The sequence below is a fragment of the Haliotis rubra genome, unplaced genomic scaffold, assembly GCF_003918875.1.
Source record: "Haliotis rubra isolate DU_JTF1 unplaced genomic scaffold, ASM391887v1 Scf309, whole genome shotgun sequence".
NCBI lineage: Eukaryota > Metazoa > Mollusca > Gastropoda > Lepetellida > Haliotidae > Haliotis > Haliotis rubra.
The window spans coordinates 677,181-698,631 of record NW_025766979.1 but is presented as its reverse complement, the minus strand read 5'-3'; the positions used below and the strand labels follow the sequence as shown (position 1 = coordinate 698,631).

The window sequence follows — 21,451 nt, the reverse complement described above, 5'->3', positions numbered from 1 at the left end:
ATCAAACGTGCGTAGACACATAAGGATTTAAACTCAGAGATTAGTGACATGTATCCAACATGCATGCACGTGCCACGTTCCGTGACGTCAGTGGGTTCGTCCTTGAGACGTGCAATACGTTGTTGCACGTGCATTCCGGGAAAGAGAAACAGAGCAAATGAATGCCACACAATACTGTCACTTTGGAAAGCTCAACCCCTGCCCTTGCGATCGTTCAAAAAATTAAACGGCTGTTGAAACGCATAGCATGGCAAGGCTCACGTCTGCACAACGTCATGAGGCCATTGGGATGGTCCGTAGGGAATGTCTCAACGACAAGTGGCTGCACATTTCCACTGCCACCGGAACACCATTTCTGCACTGGTGAGACGCTACCAGAACACTAATGACGTCATCGATCGGCCACGTTCTGGACGTCCACGTGTAACAACGCCAAGACAGGATAGATGGATAAGGGTGACCCATCTTCGCCACAGGTTTCAGACTGCAGTGATGACTGCCCGAACCATCCCAGAACTTCGCCGTATCCACCCCAACACAGTTCGACAAGTTGTCGTGGTCTGATCCCGTGATGACGTACACGTTGTCAACGTTTACGTCATCACGGGATCAGACCACGACGTCCCGCCATACGGCCTATCCTGACACAACGTCATCGACAAGCTCGCCGAATGTGGTGCCGAAATCATGTCCGCAGACCCTTGTTTTGGTGGAGAAATGTTGTTTTTACAGATGAGTCCAAGTTTAACATTTCCCATAGTGATGGACGTCAAAGTGCCTATAGACGCGTGGGAGAACGTTATGCACAGGCCTAGTATCATAACTATAACCACTGAAGTAGAATGTTGAAGATCTTGTTGATTAAAGGAAACAGAGATTCCTCTTTACCAACAGAAACAGAGATTCCTCTTTACCAACAGAAACAGAGATTCCTCTTTACCAATGAAAACGGGGTTCCCTCTTGACTAACGGAAATAGGGATTCCTCTTGACTAACAGAAATAGGGATTCCTCTTGACCAACAGAAACAGAGATTCTGCTTGACTAATGGAAATAGGGATTCCTCTTTACCAACGGAAACAGGGTTTCCTCTTGACTAACGGAAATAGGGATTCCTCTTGATTAACGGAAATGGGGATTCCTCTCCACCAGATGAAACAGAGATCGGGTAGAGGGTTAGGAGAGAGTCCCACTGAAGTGTTGCTGGCTCTGGATACAAATTAAATCTGTCATCAGATGTTTATTATCCGGATGCTATCATGAACACCTAATCCAGCTAAGTGCAGCTCTTATCATTTGACACCATTAGTCAGGTGGTTAGATGTCGTTTTCTAACATGTAAGCTAAATTAATCACTTTTAAATTTTGGGTAAGTAGGTGAAAGCATAAGATTGTATACATCAGATTGTTGTCTCCCAGTCGCTCCCATAAGTCCGTGCGTGTGTGAGGGGACAGCTGCTCCAGTCTATAAAGCAGCAAGACAACAGTGCAGGACCTGCACTCTCAGGTCTTGCAAACACACAGGTAAGTCAGCGTCTTGCTATACACGTAGAACATACCTCTGTTGTCAGTTCAACAGTTAGGAAAGTGCGAGAGTGAGGACTTGGTCCGCAAGCAACAGCGGGCACCTGTCATCGGTGAAAAGATTTTCGAGCACATATTGGCAATTAGTTTTGACAACGGATGAAGATGCACATGTAATTAAATATCACTCTGGGTCGCGGTCTGTGGTTTTTTTCAGAAATAACGTTTTCTGTGACAGGTTTAGTAAATCCTGTGGTTGTCTTCTGTACTTGTTGCCCAACACCTTTTTGGGGGGAATGTCCCACATAACCGCCAAAATGAGTAAAAACTTTTTAGACGCAGTATTATTGTTTGAAATATTTTTGGGAAAAGTAGTGTTTATCTAAATAGAAAGTCAAATCCCTCCAGATTCGCTCAGTGTATGTTTCGGCAAAAGTGTTTTGGTACGTTATTGTCTGAAACTCGTGAGCATATCTGAGGGCAATTACATCTCTTTAAAAACGTGAAGAAACACGATAGGAAACGTTAATACTTCACTGTCTCACTCAAAACGATGCTACAATCGAAACTCGTCTCAAGTAGTCATCAATATATTTATTACCTGTTGGTGTTAGTGGTTGGTGCTGCCATTCTTGTATAAACTGTACTGCTGTCATAGTGTAAACATTTGGTTAATATTCCACATATAAAATATATAATAAATATCCTATTCGAAAATTTATAAAATTCACAAATGTACCTACTTTTATAAATTAATATAATAATAATATAATATTTATTATATTTTTTATGTGAATTATTAATCAGGTTTTTGCACTTGTCACTACTTATACCCCATGTGGGGAGGTAGTGTAGCTTAGTGGTTTAAGCGTTCGCTGTTTATGCCGCAGACCCGGGTTCCAATGCTGCCGCATCATTGCTGGAATATTGCTATAAGCGCCATAGAACCATATTCACTCTCTGACACACCAATACTTGGTGCTTGGGTATAGAAAGAGATGACGCATCGTTCCACTTACAAGGAACTTAGTGTTTTGGTAGGACGTTCTTGTGCTCCATGTAGTGCCAAGTCATACCATATAAGGTGTTCTTGGACTCATTTTGGGTATTAAACATTTTACGACCCCAATCAGTCCATCGCAAGAACATTAGGTCGCCTTTTTTGTTTTGTTTTCTCTTTTGTAATTGTTGCTAAATTTTATATTTATCAGAGAAATATTGCATAAAGGTTTCTCTAATATCTTTATTAACCATTAAAATGAGTGAGTGAGTTTAGTTTTACGCCGCACTCAGCAATATTCCAGCCATATGGCTGCGGTCTGTAAATAATCGAGTCTGGACCAGAGAATCCAGTGATCACCAGCATGAGCATCGATCTGCGCAATTGGGAACATGTGTCCACCAAGTCAGCGAGCCTGACCACCCGATCCCGTTAGTCGCCTCTTACGACAAGCATGGGTTCCTGAAGATCAATATTCTAGCCCGGACCTTCACGGATCACTAACCACTAAAAGAGTGAGTTAGTTTTAGGCGCTTTTTTAGCAATATTCCAGCAATATCACGGCGGGAGACACCAGGAATGGGCTTCGCACATTGTGCCCATGTGGGGAATCGAACCCGGGTGTTTGGCGTGACGAGCGAACGCTTTAACCACTACGCTACCCCACCGCCCCCACCATTAAAAGAGTGTAAAGGAATGGCGAAAGCGACCTTTCCATGTTCATAATATTTCTGCGGTAGGTAGGTCAACTGTATGACTCCGACTGGTTCTTGAGCATATGTTTATGTACCACTATCAAATAGTGGTGATGTTCGCGAAATGGTAATATCTTATCTATCTGTGATATCGAATACTGCACCAGTACGTGGTGATTAAGGAAATCTTGTTATCATCACACATGAAGGTGATTTAAAACGTTTTATATCCATTGTATAAAACTAACATTGTTTTAAATGCGAAGATCAATTCTGAGTTTGAAATCCTCTCGTAATTATACTGAGGGAAACAAATAAGGGAACACCACTTCATGGCAGTGTTCCTTTATTTATTCTCAGATTTCCTCCCACAGCGCTATTCAAAGCTGGTGATGAAAACTTGAAAATATTAAAGGAACGCTTGAATTTTCATGTGATCCTTTATATACTTCTCTAAGTTTATAACGATTCTACGGAATACACAAAAATACACGTTTCTGTTAATTTTGTATGTCAATGGCTATTCAGTTACACATAAAACACAAGTCAACAAATATTTTAAGTAAACAGTAATCTGTAGTCAACTGTAACCTTTCCGCTAATGACAAAATGAAGATCCGGGTTAGAACTGGTCTTCACCCATCCATGCTTATCAGAGTGAGTGAGTTTAGTTTTACGCCGCTTTTAGCAATATTCCAGCAATATCACGGCGGGGGACACCAGAAATGGGCTTCACTCATTGTACCCATGTGGGGATTCGAACCCGGGTCTTCGGCGTGACGAGCCAACGCTTTAACCACTAGACTACCCCACCGTCCTATGCTTATCAGAGCTTATCAGGGGCGGATACAGCTGTTTGAGAAGGAGGGGTGGGGTGCACACTATTGAGAAAAGGAGGGGTGCACACTTTATTTTCACCGAGTCTCAATTGTCATCTAATAAACTTTCAGGGCAAAAGGGGTGGGGATCAGGCTCGCTGACTTGGTTGACACGTCATCGCATCCTTCTTGAATAGATCGATACTCAAGATATCCACCACTGATTGTGTCTTGTCAAGCCTCGATGATTGCCTTCGATTAGATTAATGTTTGTTTTTCCACCACTGATTGTGTCTTGTCAAGCCTCGATGATTGCCTTCGTTTAGATTAATGGGTTTTTTTGTTTTTTCCGCAGCACCATGTTAGCGCTTGCAGTACTCCTTCTTACCGCAGTGGCGTATGGGTGAGTCGTGTTCCTTACTGAGTCAAGGACTAGGGACTGGTCATTTATTATGGAAAGTTGGGGGTATGGTTTGGACTTTGTCACTATTCCAGCCCCAGATTTAGGTTTCTGTACCCACCAAATCAATTTTCATTACCTCCTACATAGTTCCATACTTTGGTATCCACGTTTCATTTTCTGTGTTTACTAACAATTGGGAAGAGGCACACGGGTGTCCTCTGTCTTAGTGTTTACTGACTACCAGGTAGAGAGTAAACTGTGTCCTCTGTCTTAGTGTTTACTGACTACCAGGTAATGAGTAAGCTGTGTTTTCTGTCTTAGTGATTACTGACTACCAGGTAGAGAGTAACGTATCTCCTCTGTCCCTGTGATTCAGCCAGGAAAAGTGTATCCACTCCAACGCCATGCAGCATACCGCCGACGTGGTCATTCTCAATGCCCTCAACGACATGGACCAAAACGGAGACGGTATCGTCACGGACCAAGAGATCCTCAACGAATTTGTCACTAACTTCGATCACGACGGTGAGGTCATTCATTTAGGATTGGCTTGGTTTGGTTTGGTTTGGCTTGGTAATTGTTTAACGCTGCACTCGGCAATATTCCAACTATATGGCGGCGGTATATAAATGATCAGACACGTGTTCTAGTGTAGGACAATCACATCTTCACACCTTCAAGGGTAGTGTGTAGTTCCAATCACATCTTCTATGGGTTCTTGTGTAGTGTGGGGTTTATCGTCAATGTTATTATTAATTCCTAACATTCTTATGGTAACAGGTAGTCTGTCCATCTCGAGGTCGGAGTTTGTCAAGCAGTGGCACGAGACATACCACGACAGCACTGACTTCGCCGCCTTCATCTTCACAAAGTTCGACACCACCGGTGACGGCACCCTCGGACTCTTTGACGTACCTGGGCTGAAGAGCAAGGTCGACACTAACAGTGAGTGTTATTAACCAAGTCTGGGGCGTGGATCTCAGGAGAGTGTCTCAAGAGAAGTTGGTGGAGGTGGCAGAGAAGAGTTGGATGGGTGTCTCCTGACAGCTTCTAGGACTTTTTGACTCCTGCGAGCTTCCAGGATTTTTTACTCCTGAGAGTTTCTGGAACTTTTGACACCTGCGAGTTTCTAGGACTTCTTACTCCTGCGAGCTTCCAGGACTTTGGACTTGCGAGTTTCTGGGATTTTGACTCCTGCGAGCTTCCAGGACTTTGGACTCCTGCGGGCTTCCAGGACTTTTGACGCCTCAGAGTTTCTGGGACTTTGACTCCTGCGAGCTTCCAGACTTTTGACTCCTCAGAGCTTCCAGGACTTTTGACTCCGCAGAGTTTCTAGGTCTTTTGGCTCCGGAGAGCTTCTAGGACTTTTGACTCCTGAGAGTTTCTAGGACTTTTGACTCTTGAAAGTTTCTAGGACCTTTGGCTCCTGTGAGTTTCTAGGACTTTTGCTTCCTGAGAGTTCCTAGGACTTTTGACTCCTGAGATTTTTGTCTCCTGAGAGTTTCTAGGATTTTTTACTCCTGGGAGTTTCATGGACTTTTGATCCCTGAGAGCTCCTTGGATTTTTTACTCCTGAGACTTTCTAGGGTTACAGTCCTGTCAAACACGGCTGAACACGTAGTTAAGTCAGGAAAGTGATTTTGTTCAACCTTTGGTGATACAGCAGTAAAACCGGTACCTGGCTGGATGAGATTGTTATGTGCCAGATATACTCATACAAATATTATGTCAAATGCACACTAATCCACTGGCCGGGTGATTATGTGAGCGCTATCACCATACATGCAGTATACATTATAAATTAAAAATAAATATGCTATTAAAAGTCAAAAGAGTGTATTGTAACTAAGGCCACCGGCCCACATACAAATATACATTTGTAAATAATATACAATATACAAATAATATACAATACACATACTGGAGAGAACAAAATGACAGCTATGCGCAGTGGCGGTACCATAGCCAATGAGAAATACATATGTTAAAGTATGATGTGAAGAATGTTGGATGATCAGGGGCACATCATGTTGCCGTCTTCAAACACAGTTCAGACAGCGGGTGGGACTTCTCCCAGGAAACGCTGCCCAATCGAACCCACCAAAAACCTTTCTGATTATGTGAAGACTCCCTAACACTGCATCTTCTGTATTACCCAGAGTGACAGAAGGACTTTGTCCCTGGCAGCAAACCCAGGAACTGTCCCATTTTCAGCCAACAGACTGGCAGGTACCAACCCTAAGGTACCAGGCCCCGATTTCTCGAAACAAACTTAATTCTGAGTTTTGACTTAAGTCAGAGTTTTTACTCAAATTTGAAAAAACGCAGGAAAATGCATTTCCCAGAATAAACTGAATTCAATATTAAACTCAAACTTAGTTGACAATTTGAGTTTGGTGGATAGATTTACTGAAGTTGTTTGGGATTTTTATTTAAAAAATGCAGTCAAGTTAAAAAATCAGCTGTTTCAAATTGTCAAACTCAGTTTGAAATTTGAGTAAAAACTTAAGTTTGTTTGAACTATTGGGAGTCGGACTTGGTACTTGAAATGCAAGAATGTAAAACGTGTTTGATATCAGGCTTCAGGTGTTTGTTAATTTATCAACTTTTCTGTTACAGGTGACGGAAAGATCACGGATGTGGAGTTTACCATCTTCCTGACACATGTAAGTTGCAAGTATCTTAACCGGCCCTTCATCCCTGTCAGTCTCTGGGCTGAGACAGTCACAGCTGACACCCAGTCCATCACTACGATAGCCTGGGCTACAACGTAGAGATCCACTATAGAAATCCTTGACAGTCGCAGAGGTCACCCAGTTCATCATTAAGATAACCTGCGCTACAACGTAGAGATCCACTATAGAAATCCTTGACAGTCACAGAGCTCCCCCAGTCCATCACTAAGATAACCTGCACTGCAACATAGAGATCCACTATAGAAATCCTTGACAGTCACAGAGGTCCCCAGTCCATCACTAAGATAACCTGCACTGCAACACAGAGATCCACTATAGAAATCCTTGACAGTCACAGAGGTCCCCAGTCCATCACTAAGATAACCTGCACTGCAACATAGAGATCCACGATAGAAATCCTTGACAGTCACAGAGGTCCCCAGTCCATCACTAAGATAACCTGCACTGCAACACAGAGATCCACTATAGAAATCCTTGACAGTCACAGAGCTCCCCCAGTCCATCACTAAGATAACCTGCACTGCAACACAGAGATCCACTATAGAAATCCTTGACAGTCACAGAGCTCCCCCAGTCCATCACTAAGATAACCTGCACTGCAACACAGAGATCCACTATAGAAATCCTTGACAGTCACAGAGCTCCCCCAGTCCATCACTAAGATAACCTGCACTGCAACACAGAGATCCACTATAGAAATCCTTGACAGTCACAGAGCTCCCCCAGTCCATCACTAAGATAACCTGCACTGCAACACAGAGATCCACTATAGAAATCCTTGACAGTCACAGAGCTCCCCCAGTCCATCACTAAGATAACCTGCACTGCAACATAGAGATCCACTATAGAAATCCTTGACAGTCACAGAGGTCCCCAGTCCATCACTAAGATAACCTGCACTGCAACATAGAGATCCACGATAGAAATCCTTGACAGTCACAGAGGTCCCCAGTCCATCACTAAGATAACCTACACTGCAACACAGAGATCCACTATAGAAATCCTTGACAGTCACAGAGCTCCCCCAGTCCATAACTAAGATAACCTGCACTGCAACACAGAGATCCACTATAGAAATCCTTGACAGTCACAGAGCTCCCCCAGTTCATCACTAAGATAACCTGCACTGCAACACAGAGATCCACTATAGAAATCCTTGACAGTCACAGAGCTCCCCCAGTTCATCACTAAGATAACCTGCACTGCAACACAGAGATCCACTATAGAAATCCTTGACAGTCACAGAGCTCCCCCAGTCCATCACTAGGATAACCTGCACTGCAAAATAAAGACCCCGTTAACGCCAATATAGAAATCCTTTGTTCAGCATAGAGATCCCATTAACTACAACATAGAGATATCCTGCACTTCAACACTGAGATCGTTTTAACTCCAACACAGAGATCCTCTCAACTACAACACAGGGAGATCGAACAAAGAGATCCTCGTCACTATAATACAGAAATCCCCAACCAACCAACGGGAGATCCTTTCATTCACAAGAAAGAAATCCTATAGATTCCAAGTAGGAGATACCCATAACGTCGTCATAGCAACAGACATACATGTATAATGACTGAAGGCCAAAACGTGAACAGTGAAACAATTCATTGAAACAGTACTGACGTTTTTCAGCTCAGTTAGATTCAGTGTGTTATCGAGAAACTTCGTACCCCTTACGCATGTCCGTAACCCTTAACGTGAATTATGAACTATACACGCTTGGTAAGAGAAATTACAGACTTGTCAGCTGAGATATAAAGTTAACACAGAAACCCCCAATATGGGTGCCAGTGACTATCATCCAGCTGAAGGACGTATACACTTGGATTTGAGTACAAACGTTATCGAAACGCTACCAAGCGATGAAAAATTTCCGAGATATTGTCAAAAGGTCCAAAATACAGCTTTGATTCCTGTATCAAATACATAACCATAACAAAATACTTTCCGAGAAGCTATTAAACATTTTCTTGCCTGGTAGTTACAATGGCTATATTAGTCGTCAAGTTCAACTATGTGTATTCATAGGCGTAAGTTATGACATCAGATTCTGTTGGATGGACAACAAGCGAAGATAACATGGCTACACTTCCGTTTCCTTTGCAGGCCTACAATGAGTGTGTGCAGACTCACTCCTAATCTAGCAGAACCTCTCTCCGGTTACGTTTTAATTATGTGACGTTGTTACCTACCAAATAAACATATATCTCGTGAATTTTTATGAGTGTTATTCCTTTAAGAGAAATGTCGAGACTGTTCAGTCAACCAATTGTGTGTGGTTATTCGTTTTTGTGGAAAACAGGATCACGTGTCTCGTGTAGGTTTCCATGGTTACTTCCGTTCCAGGCCTACAACGAGTGTGAGGTCACGCACCATCGTCCTGAGTAAACACTTCCGGTCGGCTGCTAGGAAGACGATCATATACACAATAAACCTGTCCGTCCAACTGATGGCTACATAGTGTTACATTTCTCTTACTTTGTTGTTACTAATTTGACACAGTTTACGTCTTGGCTTTAGTGTACTGGCAGACTACATCTAAAAGGATTTGTTGTTTAAGGCTACACTCAACAATATCCAAGCGATATGACGGCAACCCTTCAATATTGGGGTCAAACGAAACAGCGGTTGACAACGTGGGCATCGATCGACTTATTTTGGGCGCGGTGGGGTAGCCTAGTGGTTAAAGCGTTCGCTTGTCACGCCAAAGACCGAAGACCCGGTTTCGATTCCCCGCATGAGTGTGAAGCCCATTTCTGGTGTCCCCCGCCGTGATATTGCTGGAATATTGCTAAAAGCGGCGTAAAACAATGCTCGCTCGCTCACTCACTTATTTGGGCAATGATGACATGTAATCAACCAGGTTATCGAGTTTGACCACCCGATCCGCCCCTCGACACAGTGTGCCCCTCATACCGATCCTCTAATAAACATCCGGGTACTTAATTCCTAAGCCAGTTTCCAGACCCGGCGAACAACACAGGCGTTAACCACTGGGCTCCCCGCCACCGCCACTACTAAAATTAAATGCTAAATTCATTTTTCACCAAACAAAAATATTATATTAAGGTTAATGTAACATATACGTAAATATTAAAATATATCCACATTCTCTTAAATTTAAAGAGAAACCTCTAAGTACCGTTATATCTTTTTGGGCGGCGGAGTAGACTAGTGGTTATAGGGTTGGCTCGTCACGCCGAAGATCCAGGTTCGATTCCCCACCTGGGTACAATGTATGAAGCCAATTTCTGGTGTCATCCGCCGTGATATTGCTGGAATATTGCTAAAGGCGGCGTATAACCATAACAATACACTCTTATATTATTAAAACTAACACTGACTGTCTGACACTAATATACCGGGGCATGCTTACCAAATACTTTAATTACACAAACCACCGTAATTAAGGTAATATTGAAATATCATAACATATATATATTACGACATTTGCCTGAAACGTGTGAACATTGTTAAGAATAGGTGGAATACAGACAATGACCATTATTGGTAGAAGAGAGGATCTTGCTAGAAATTTGTATATGGTATATTTTGTCATTATACTGTCTTTGAAGATGAATTTAAATACCATATTTAGTATCATTTGATATATGTTTGGGTTTTTTCATTTATGCAGTTTGAAACAATAGACAACGAGGAGAGTTCTATGGATATACAACTTCTTTAATGTAATATGAAACAATAGTCACGCTTATATTTACACTAAATTCTGAAGATTTAATAACTTCGTTAATTGTTTAAATATGTGCAGTAAACTGGTAGATATAACAATGTCCTTATGATTTATGATATTGTCCTTTTCCCCAAAATATTAATTGAAGATGAAATACATGTTTTACTTTATTGTAAAGCCTACTTAGATATAAGGAATAAAATATTAGATAAATTATGTGAAACATCCTCTATCACAACGCAGTTTTGTTAATATAATATCTTCAACAAATATAAATGTTAACGTTATATAAATAATGTATGCCTATTTTATATAATGTCACGAAAATAAACAATTCTGAGGTTTTTCTGTAAAACTCATGAAAAATATATATTTATGAATGTATTTGGGGCCCGTGCCCTTTTACTGCATAAAATGTCTTTATCTATACCCTCATGGAATATTATCACAGCAAAGATTTTTACCAAACAAAATATATATTAAGGTAAATGTGACATATACGTAAATATTGAAATATACTCATGCCAATAATGGTTGTCATCCCCCCCCATCCCAACACCCACACACACACACACCCACCCACACACACCACCCACACACCCCCTCTCCAATTAAAAACATTGAAGGGGTGACAACCATTATTGGCATGAGTATATAACCACATTCTCTTAACTCTACAGAAACAAGCTCTATTCATCTGCACAGATTTCGAACCACGATCACATTGTGTGTATGTATTGTTTGTTATGAAATGTATTTGCGGAGAATGTATTGTTTGTTATGAAATGTATTTGCGTAGAATACAGGTCATAACAGACAATGGTTTTGGTGCTATCAGCTTCAACCTGCGGTCAGACATCAACGAAGTTAAGATTTTCAATGGCATTGTGCGAGAAAGAAGTGTTGTCATTAAAGAAACCGGGCCTTGTGTTGTGTCTCAGGCCTACCTTGTTCCGTGGGAGACGTCACCTGGCACCCAGTATATATACCAGGGTCAGGCCAGGGTTAGATAGACAGATCTTGTTTCAGAAACAGGTAGGTGAGAGGCCATAATGTCACCAATGGTGTTGGTTTTTACACTATCATACACGCGTCGTGATTTTAACATTTGTTGTGTTAAACGCTGCACTCAGCAATATACCAGCTATATGAAGGCGGTTTGTAAATAACGGACTCAGACATTATTATAATGGGTCAGACAATCCAGTGATCAACAGCATGAGCAGCTGGGATACAATGACATGTGCCCACCATGAATAAATAAGTAGAAAAATGAGATATTTTGTTTGGCCCTGAAGCTCGTGTTCCTCTTGAATGAATGAGTAGAAAAATGAGATATTTATGTTTGGCCCTCAAGCTCGTGTTCCTCTTGAATAAATGAGTAGAAGAATGAGATATTTATGTTTGGCCCTGAAGCTCGTGTTCCTCGTGAACAGATGAATAGGAATAAGTGAATAGGAAAATGAGATACAGTGGAAGCCTTCTAAACCGGCAGCCCTCCAAGTTTCATGCTCTCAATATCGGCACTAGAATTTGATCTTGGCAGAAGCTAGTTAATTTGTGATCATTTACACGCCCTCTAATTCGGCTTCAGGCTATTCCGTATTTCGGCACAACAAAGACCGTCCAATTGACTGTTTGTACAGTAATTAACGCTCTCTAAACCGGCATCCGGTATATCGACTCTTCTGTTGATTGGCCGATTGGCTGAACGTTAGGAATAGGCCTAAGTAGGTGAGGTAAATTGGTGAGTGGCACGTGTTACTTGTATTATAAATTAATTTTCGTGTCACAATTTGTCGCTCATCGTGCACAGATTGCAATTGAACAGAAAATGCAGCTGATAAAAGATTTTGATGCAATTCCTCGGCCTACTCAAAACGATATTGCACTTAAGTACCAAACCAGCAGGCAAACAGTTTCGGGCGTTCTGAAAAAGCGTCAAGTTTCGAACACAACATCAATTCAAAACAAAACGTGTAAATGAAAACAGTAAGTTTGATAAACATTAACTGACTGATGCACATTCAGTTTGCTTCAGAATTAAATGTCAACGAGTTTTACGTCACACGGAAGATCATTCTCAGCTTGAAAAGGGAAACGTTCTCTAAACCGGCACACCCTCTATACTGAAATCCGGTTTAGAGGGCTTCCACTGTATTTATGTTTGGCCCTCAAGCTCGTGTTCCTCGTGAATAAATGAGTAAGAAAATGAGATATTTACGTCTGGCTCTCAAGCTCGTGTTCCTCGGAGATAAATGGAAATTGTTAATGGGCATTAGAAGCCACCTTACAACTCCAAACTTCCTACTTGTATGTTATAACAGGGTAACAGGTAACAGTTAGTACAAGAAAAACATGACACACTGTACGTGGCATCTGGGTTACTGGCACCAGAAGTAAGCCATTCAAACCTCTCAACAACGTCCTTGACCTTGGCAGAGGAAACGCAGATCCATCCCGGATTTGATAAGATTACAGATAGCTGACATACCGACCGTGTTTCACTATATCTTCAAAGTAGAGCAAAGCAAACCACAGGACATCAGGAAAAACTGTTGACAGTCGCAACTTTAAGCAATACCTTGGGGAAAATGACTGAAATACCAGTTTATCAGTTTTACCCATTTATATCATACTTGTGTACTTCATGTCAAAGACCAAATTTTGGGTGTGTATGAAAGAAGAACGACTGGGTATAAGTTTACAGATGTCTTATATTTTTAAATATTTATAACTTTCAAGCGGGTTAGGGAGGACCATCTTTCCTCGTTCTCTAAACGGACAGGTGTTTTCAAGACTCGCTTTAGAAATATTTCAGCAATGAAGTTCAGTTTACCAATGTGATCCGCCGCCCATCTTCTCTCTCACACACACATGCCCGCGCGCGCGCACGCACACACACACACACACACACAAACAGAGCTTTCCCCTATTCTTCATTTAGTCGTCAGTTTGTGGTTGTGTGGAAGAACGGATGACTTTGATTTTAAATTTTACGTTTACCTTCAAGGTTCGACACCACGGTGTTTGACGCTATTTGTTGCGATCCTGCTAAAAACGCCGTCACTCACTTACTCACTCTTTTGAAATACCTAACTGGCCTATTGCTGTTTGCTCACTGCCCATTTGATACCGTAGGGTGGGTACTCCATAGTTGTTAACCTTTGGATTGTTATGCCATTGTTGGTTGAATGTTGTTTTACTCCGCACTCAGCAATATTCCAGCTATATGGCCGCGGTCTGTAAATAATCGAGTCTGGACCAGACAATCCAGTGATCAACAGCATGAGCATCGATCTACACTATTGGGATACGATTGCATGCATCAACCAAGTCAGCGAGTTTGACCACCCGATCCCGTTTGTCGCTTCTTACGACAAGCATGGGTTGCTGAAGACCAATTCTAACCCCGATCTTCACGGGTGATGGTTAAAAAAAAAATGACTCGACGTTGAATAGAGACGACACAGTTTTTACTGCTTCAGCAACGAATGTATTGTTTTCCGATTTAAAAGAACGAGACTAAGTATCTATGATAAGAAATGCAACAACATCGTGTTTGTTTTCGTATAAGATAATATTTTTCAACTATCTGAGGCAAATACATGTATTTCAAAAATTAAAAGTCTAACCCCGAACGGTGATAGCCTCATAAAATTAATGTTATATTTGCAGATACTAAGGATATCAGGTTCAAGTATGAAATCTTTGAAAATCCATTTTGAAATGTAACCTTTGGCTTTCAGATGGTATAGGCTGTTATTGTACCAGACTGGGACTTTTCAAACATCATCATAGGACATAAATCACAACAATCAATAAGATCATTAATGGTTGTATGTTCATCAAATGAGACATTTTCGTTTGTGTTACAGAATCATGCGATCACTGGCAGTCCTTCTACTCGCCGCTGTGGCTTATGGGTAAGTTATGGAACTGTGGGTGAAAGTAGCAATCATTACTACAATAAAACGTTTCTTGACCCTGTGCAGTCCTACAAGGCTTATTCACTGCAGTGAACACCTGCCTTTGCTGTAGTCGACTTGAGTCGCCCGGATCACTTTACCGACAGGGATCAAAAGCGGCGTAAAACCTAGCTCACTCACTCACTCACTCACTCACCCACTCACTCACTCACTCACTCACTCACACTCAACTCACTCACTCACTCACTCACTCACTCACTCACTCACTCACTCTCACTCACTCACTCACTCACTCACTCAATCAATAAGATGTTAAACACTTGTAACCTTCCTGTCAGCTCAATACAACCAAAGTTAAACATTGTTGTAATCTTTCAGCCAGCTGAGCAACCCAAAGTGTATCCACAGCAACACCCAACAACACACCGCCGACATGGTCGTTCTGCAGGCACTCAACGACATGGACTCCAATAAAGACGGCATTGTTGAAGACATGGAAATTCTCAACGAGTTCGTGACGAATTTCGATCACGACGGTAGGATCCATTTGGTGTTTGATTTGTCAGAAATTACACATGGAATAGCATTTTAACTTTTGAAAAACCTTTCTTAATTTCCTGATAATAAGTTTAGCCGTACCCGGGGCGGTGGGGTAGTCTAGTGGTTAAAGCGTTGGCTCGTCACGCCGAAGACGTTCGAATCCCCACATGGGTACAATGTGTGAAGCTCATTTCTGGTGTCCCCCGCCGTGTTGTTGCTGGAATATTGCTAAAAGCGGTGTAAAACCAAACTCAGTCAGTCAGTTTAGCCGTACCCACGTTGTGGGGTTAGCACGGTATCCGTGTCTGGGTTTCTACTATATGCACTGTATACCATAATATCTTTCATCACAGTGACAAACAGCTAACACTTACTTCACGTCCAAGGCCACCCATGTAAAGCTGACAAAATGTACAACTGAAATATTATTCAAAGAGGCTTTGAACTCATTAACAAGCGCATGATTCTGTCGACAGGTAGTTTGTCCATCTCGAAGGCTGAGTTTGTCAAACAATGGCACGCAACATACCACGACGCCCCCGATTTCGCCGCCTTCATCTTCACAAAGTTCGACACCAACGGCGACGGCAGCCTTGGCCTCTTTGACGTGCTTGGGCTGAAGAGCAAGGTCGACGTTGACCGTGAGTGATGAGCATTCAGAAATATTTCGAATACTATGTATTTTCGTCCCGATTCTAAAGATGAAATTTTACAGCTATTCATCTCCCTCAACACTTGACTTAGAATGACATTTATGAACTTCACCAGTAACCAGGGAGAAGGAATCGTTCAGTTCAAACAATATTTGGCATACACATCTCCTAGCTTGCGTAGTGCCACGACATTCGTAACTTGATGGTAAACTGAAGAGTTACTTGTCTTGTCTTGTAACGCCTTGGTTTGACCTCGCCCGGGATCGAACCACCGACCTTCCGTTCCTCTGGCAAACGCACTATCCTGCTAGACCAGGGATGAGATCCCTACGTTCATATAGGGCACTTAGAGATGATGATTAGAACTGGTCTTCAGAAACCCATGCTTATCGGTGGTCAGGTTCGCTGACTTGGTTGACACATGTCATCGCATTACAATTGCGTATCGATGCTCATGTTGTTGATCATTTGATTGTCTGGTCCAGACTCGAATATTTACAGACCGCCGCCATATAGCTGGAATATTGCCGAGTGCAGCGTTAAACGACAAACAAACATCATAAAGTTTAAATGAAAAGAGCACCCCAGACCGAGAACCACACACGGTGTTTGTCTCCTTCGTGGCCTGTTTCAAGTGTTTTGTCAGGGGCCGGTCATTGGGTTAATCATAGGAGGGGCATAAAAATACACATATTTCGGGGGATCGTTTTGTATTTTCATGGAGGGTCGTGAAAAAAATGTTCATAGACATAGGGAAGGGTCAATAACAGGACTAACTTTGCGAACCACTGGTTTCTGTACACAGTGCATGAAAAGCTCTCGCTCACTCACCCCTGTAATAAATTAGCTGTCCCATATATAACAAGACCTTATAAGGATTCACGGAGTCATACGATGGAATGAAAAGAAATGACATAGTTATCTCCCTTTACAGAGGACGGCAAGATCACCGATGTGGAGTTCACCGAGTTCCTGGTAAACGTACGTAGTCAAGATGTTAGACATTAATATCAATTTGTGTGCAGTGTGACCAGAAGACGGGCAACCCTGTCGAGGCCTTCTCTTGGAAGAAGTCTGCTGGCCTGAAAATTGAAACAGAAGGCTTTCTTTTAACTGCTCAGCAATAATCACTTCCCACACGAAGTCGTCAACGTGTGTATTTTCATCAAAATGTTTATAAGAAATTCAAATTATGCAATGCGTTCAAAGAGAATGTCCACCACAGTGGACGCCCTTCTTTGACGCAAACATAGTATCAAAAGCGACATGACGTGGTTCGATCCTTCTATTAGCGTCGTCGCCATGCTTGTGGTTTTCACAAAGAGGTCCATTCATAGTACGAATATTTAGAGGGCGTCACGGAATGTGATAATTAAAATTATTTAGAATAGTTTACATCCTCAGACGTATCCAAGCCAACAAACCTGACCTTGTCTTTCATTAGTATGGTAAATATACGGATCTGGCTTGCATCCCGTGAACCAAGTTGTAAACCCATTGCTCTCGGTGCCTTGGGTTTGGTGCCTCCCAATCTCTTTGCTGGCACTGGGAGAGTAACTGGATTTGCTGCCAGGAACACACACTGTAATTTTCCGGGTAATGCAGAACTTAAGACTCAGAGAGTCATATTCTCCGAGTTGGTGGGTAGGAAAAGGCGCTTCTGGAGAGAAGTCTCACTCGCTGTCAGGGGTGGAGGTGAAAGGGGCAGGACCCTGAGCTGATGATGAGCCTGAACAGTCGTCCTGTACAAGGATCTCCCGAAACCTATTTTGCTGCATTTAGTTATTGTAAACTGTTAAATTATATTGGTAATGATGGCGGTGACGTCGACGACTATGATGGTGATGGTTGCTATGGTAACACTTCCGGTCTTGTTCCAGGCTTACCGTGAATGTGTCCAGACTCACCAGGCTCCCATCTAAGAAGATCGTCATGTATCTTTCTGACAAATAAATGTTTCTTTCAAGTCAACAGTCTTCTTACACTTTACTAAAACCTCACGGTTTATTACTATAAAAACATTGCTGACTCGATTATTTAACGTGGTTGACACATGTCACATGACACATATACGGATGTTGGTTTCGGATCTTGGATAGGACTCAACCCATCAAAAGAACTAGAATCTGTACTTTACTGAGAAAGTGTAATCCCAAATATATCATGTGCTACATTTGACCACTTTCTCAATGGCATTGTGTATTCATTGTTTGTATCTGCGGTGAAGTGGAACGTTTGTTCCATTTACCTAACCATGCGACAAGATCAGCTGGCAGAACATCGTCGGACAGACAGATTCACGAAAACGACGTTGCGTCAGACTAGCTAACTGATACTCAACATTTGACATTAATTGGAAAAATAACTGTGATAAAAACTTCAGCATTATCTACTCTTCTTCACATATTCTCTGCTTTGACGCAACCACCCAAAAAAATTGTTGAGGAACTAAGTTCAATTTTAATTTGGAACTCTAAACCTGATAAAATTAAACGGGCGAAGCTATGGGAATGGTGGATTGAGAATGGTAGATATAAATGTGTTCATATCATCGCTAAAGCTCAGTATCCTAAACAAAAGCATGTTTAAGAACCTCTATAATAGCTACATTCCTTTAAAACTCCTTTTTCAACTGGGTGTCCATGTATCGTCTTACAGACTTTGTAAAATTGATAACCCCTACGGGCAGGATTTGATATATATTTGGAGTAAATACTATAGGTCTCATTTGACAGATGCAAGAGATATTCAGGCTATTCTAGCTGAACCGATATGGTTTAACCACCAGTGTACAGACTCATATTTTATTATAAAAACTGGTTCGGTAAAGGAGTGCATTATATAAGAGACTTGAGTGATGAGAACGGGATCTTATCCTTTGTAGACTTGAAAAAAAAATTGAACCTCAAGGGTACTGATCTGGACATTCATCGAGTTCTTAGTAATCTCCCTAAAGAATGGATAAAGGTGATAGACAATTCTAAACCTATATGTGTCTACGATCTTAGGATGAATAACTTTTTAATGGAATGGACCAAACCAGCAAAGGGATATCGGAAGATATATGATATACTTGTGCAAAATAATTATCTCCCTATTATTTGTAGTAAATGGCAACAAATGTTCTTAACTGACTTAAACTGGAAGGAAATATTTAGTCTTCCTGAACAATGCTGTAGAGATATCAAGCTACAAGATTTCCAATATAGATTTTTGCATCGCATTATATAAACAAACAGGAATTATTGAAAATGAAGCTAATCGACAATAGTATTTGTCAAAGATGTAACAATGAAAACGAATCGATTGTGCATGTATATTTTGAATGTCCCCAGGTTAGTCATTCTTGGTACAATCTGGAACAATTTTTGAGACAACATCTGTGTTATGAGATTCAGCTTAATCTTGAAGCCATCCTCTTTGGTATCCAGGGCACCGCAAACTTCAAACTGGTGAACCACATTCTTTTGGCCGGAAAAAGATATATATAAATAAGTTGTATTATAAATGAATCTCTATCTTTCAAATCTTTTATTGCTACCTTGAAAGATATTTTTCAAGTTGAGAGATATGTTGCTAGAATAAAAAAACAACTAAAAGAATGTATAAGTAAATGGCTACCACTACTCACAACATGGACCGATGTGTCATGACTCTTCAACATGCTTAAAGAAGAATTTTGAGATCGCGAATTACAATATGATGGTTAAAAGGTATACATATTTATATGCATAAGCTGTATTAAAAATTTAATATTGACCCTAAAATATGTGGAGTAAACGGGCTCCCAGTACACAACATGTGTTATGACTCTTCAATGTATACAATTTATGATCTTTGTGCAGTAATACTTGAATGAATCTACTCATGTTTGAAGACTGATGTGTTGTGAGCTGTCAACATGTACAAGCTTGTATTAGGCATGACCTCTGTATAATAATGTATGAATGTTTCTACCTCTTGGTTACCCAGAAGGATACGGTGCTATTATGAAAACGAACCAAATGAACCCAGGAGCAAACAAGTAATATTACTCATAGCACCGACTTACCTAATTGCTCAAGCTTAGACGATCCGCAATTATACAACTTTGTTTGGATGATATTCGCATAAAACGACTGCAACTAGTTATGTCACCTGTCAACGTGTATGACTTTTGTATAGAATGACCTACTGATGTGAATAAAAAAATGTGGGAAAAAAACCAAAACTGATACTCAACAAGCTACATGTAAATGATACTCAACCAACTAAATGATACTCAACCAACTAAATGATACTCAACCAACTAAATGATGCTCAACCAACTAAATGATACTCAACCAACTAAATGATGCTCAACCAACTAAATGATGCTCAACCAACTAAATGATACTCAACCAACTAAATGATACTCAACCAACTAAATGATGCTCAACCAACTAAATGATACTCAACCAACTAAATGATGCTCAACCAACTAAATGATACTCAACCAACTAAATGATACTCAACCAACTAAATGATGCTCAACCAACTAAAACCAACTAAATGATACTCAACCAACTAAATGATGCTCAACCAACTAAATGATACTCAACCAACTAAATGATGCTCAACCAACTAATAAATGCTCAACCAACTAAATGATGCTCAACAACTAAATGATGCTCAACCAACTAAATGATGCTCAACCAACTAAATGATGCTCAACCAACTAAATGATGCTCAACCAACTAAATGATGCTCAACCAACTAAATGATGCTCAACCAACTAAATGATACTCAACCAACTAAATGATGCTCAACCAACTAAATGATACTCAACCAACTAAATGATGCTCAACCAACTAAATGATGCTCAACCAACTAAATGATGCTCAACCAACTAAATGATGCTCAACCAACTAAATGATGCTCAACCAACTAAATGATGCTCAACCAACTAAATGATGCTCAACTAATGATGCTCAACCAACTAAATGATCAACCAACTAAATGATGCTCAACCAACTAAATGATCCTCAACCAACTAAATGATGCTCAACCAACTAAATGATACTCAACCAACTAAATGATCCTCAACCAACTAAATGATGCTCAACCAACTAAATGGTACTCAACCAACTAAATGATGCTCAACCAACTAATATACTCAACCAACTAAATGATGCTCAACAACTAAATGATGCTCAACAAACTAAATGATACTCAACCAACTAAATGATGCTCAACCAACTAATATACTCAACCAACTAAATGATGCTCAACAACTAAATGATGCTCAACCAACTAAATGATGCTCAACAACTAAATGATGCTCAACCGACTAAATGATCCTCAACAAACTAAATGATGCTCAACCAACTAAATGATACTCAACCAACTAAATGATACTCAACCAACTAAATGATGCTCAACCAACTAAATGATGCTCAACCAACTAAATGATACTCAACCAACTAAATGATACTCAACCAACTAAATGATGCTCAACCAACTAAATGATACTCAACCA

At 40.9% G+C, this 21,451-nt stretch overlaps 2 protein-coding genes across 3 annotated transcripts; both read left to right on the top strand.

Moving 5' to 3' along the window:
* Window positions 1–1,411: 1,411 nt before the first annotated feature.
* On the top strand, window positions 1,412–9,604 carry LOC124283056. The gene is made up of 6 exons (XM_046719077.1): window positions 1,412–1,523; window positions 4,392–4,439; window positions 4,816–4,964; window positions 5,220–5,384; window positions 7,059–7,105; window positions 9,485–9,604. Exons 2-6 carry the CDS (start codon window positions 4,396–4,398, stop codon window positions 9,524–9,526), a joined length of 447 nt encoding a protein of 148 aa, XP_046575033.1. The 5' UTR covers window positions 1,412–1,523; window positions 4,392–4,395; the 3' UTR covers window positions 9,527–9,604.
* Window positions 9,605–11,771: 2,167 nt separating this feature from the next.
* LOC124283070 lies at window positions 11,772–17,927 on the top strand. Of its 2 annotated transcripts, XM_046719087.1 has the most exons (6): window positions 11,772–11,867; window positions 14,711–14,758; window positions 15,140–15,297; window positions 15,778–15,942; window positions 16,889–16,935; window positions 17,835–17,927. In XM_046719087.1, exons 2-6 carry the CDS (start codon window positions 14,715–14,717, stop codon window positions 17,874–17,876), a joined length of 456 nt encoding a protein of 151 aa, XP_046575043.1. In that variant the 5' UTR covers window positions 11,772–11,867; window positions 14,711–14,714; the 3' UTR covers window positions 17,877–17,927. The 2 variants fall into 2 exon arrangements, with proteins under 2 accessions (XP_046575043.1, XP_046575042.1); XM_046719086.1 differs by lacking the exon at window positions 11,772–11,867 and having other exon boundaries at window positions 14,514–14,758.
* Window positions 17,928–21,451: the final 3,524 nt, after the last annotated feature.

Bases quoted from the DNA above. Each gene is read 5' to 3' on its own strand.
- LOC124283056 (XM_046719077.1), top strand. From the start codon at position 4,396: ATGTTAGCGCTTGCAGTACTCCTTCTTACCGCAGTGGCGTATGG. The intron at 4,965-5,219 runs GTGAGGTCATTC...TTATGGTAACAG, and splicing joins CACTAACTTCGATCACGACG to GTAGTCTGTCCATCTCGAGG. The intron at 7,106-9,484 runs GTAAGTTGCAAG...CTTCCGTTCCAG, and splicing joins TTACCATCTTCCTGACACAT to GCCTACAACGAGTGTGAGGT.
- LOC124283070 (XM_046719086.1), top strand. From the start codon at position 14,685: ATGAGACATTTTCGTTTGTGTTACAGAATCATGCGATCACTGGCAGTC. The intron at 14,759-15,139 runs GTAAGTTATGGA...GTAATCTTTCAG, and splicing joins CTCGCCGCTGTGGCTTATGG to CCAGCTGAGCAACCCAAAGT. The intron at 15,298-15,777 runs GTAGGATCCATT...TTCTGTCGACAG, and splicing joins GACGAATTTCGATCACGACG to GTAGTTTGTCCATCTCGAAG.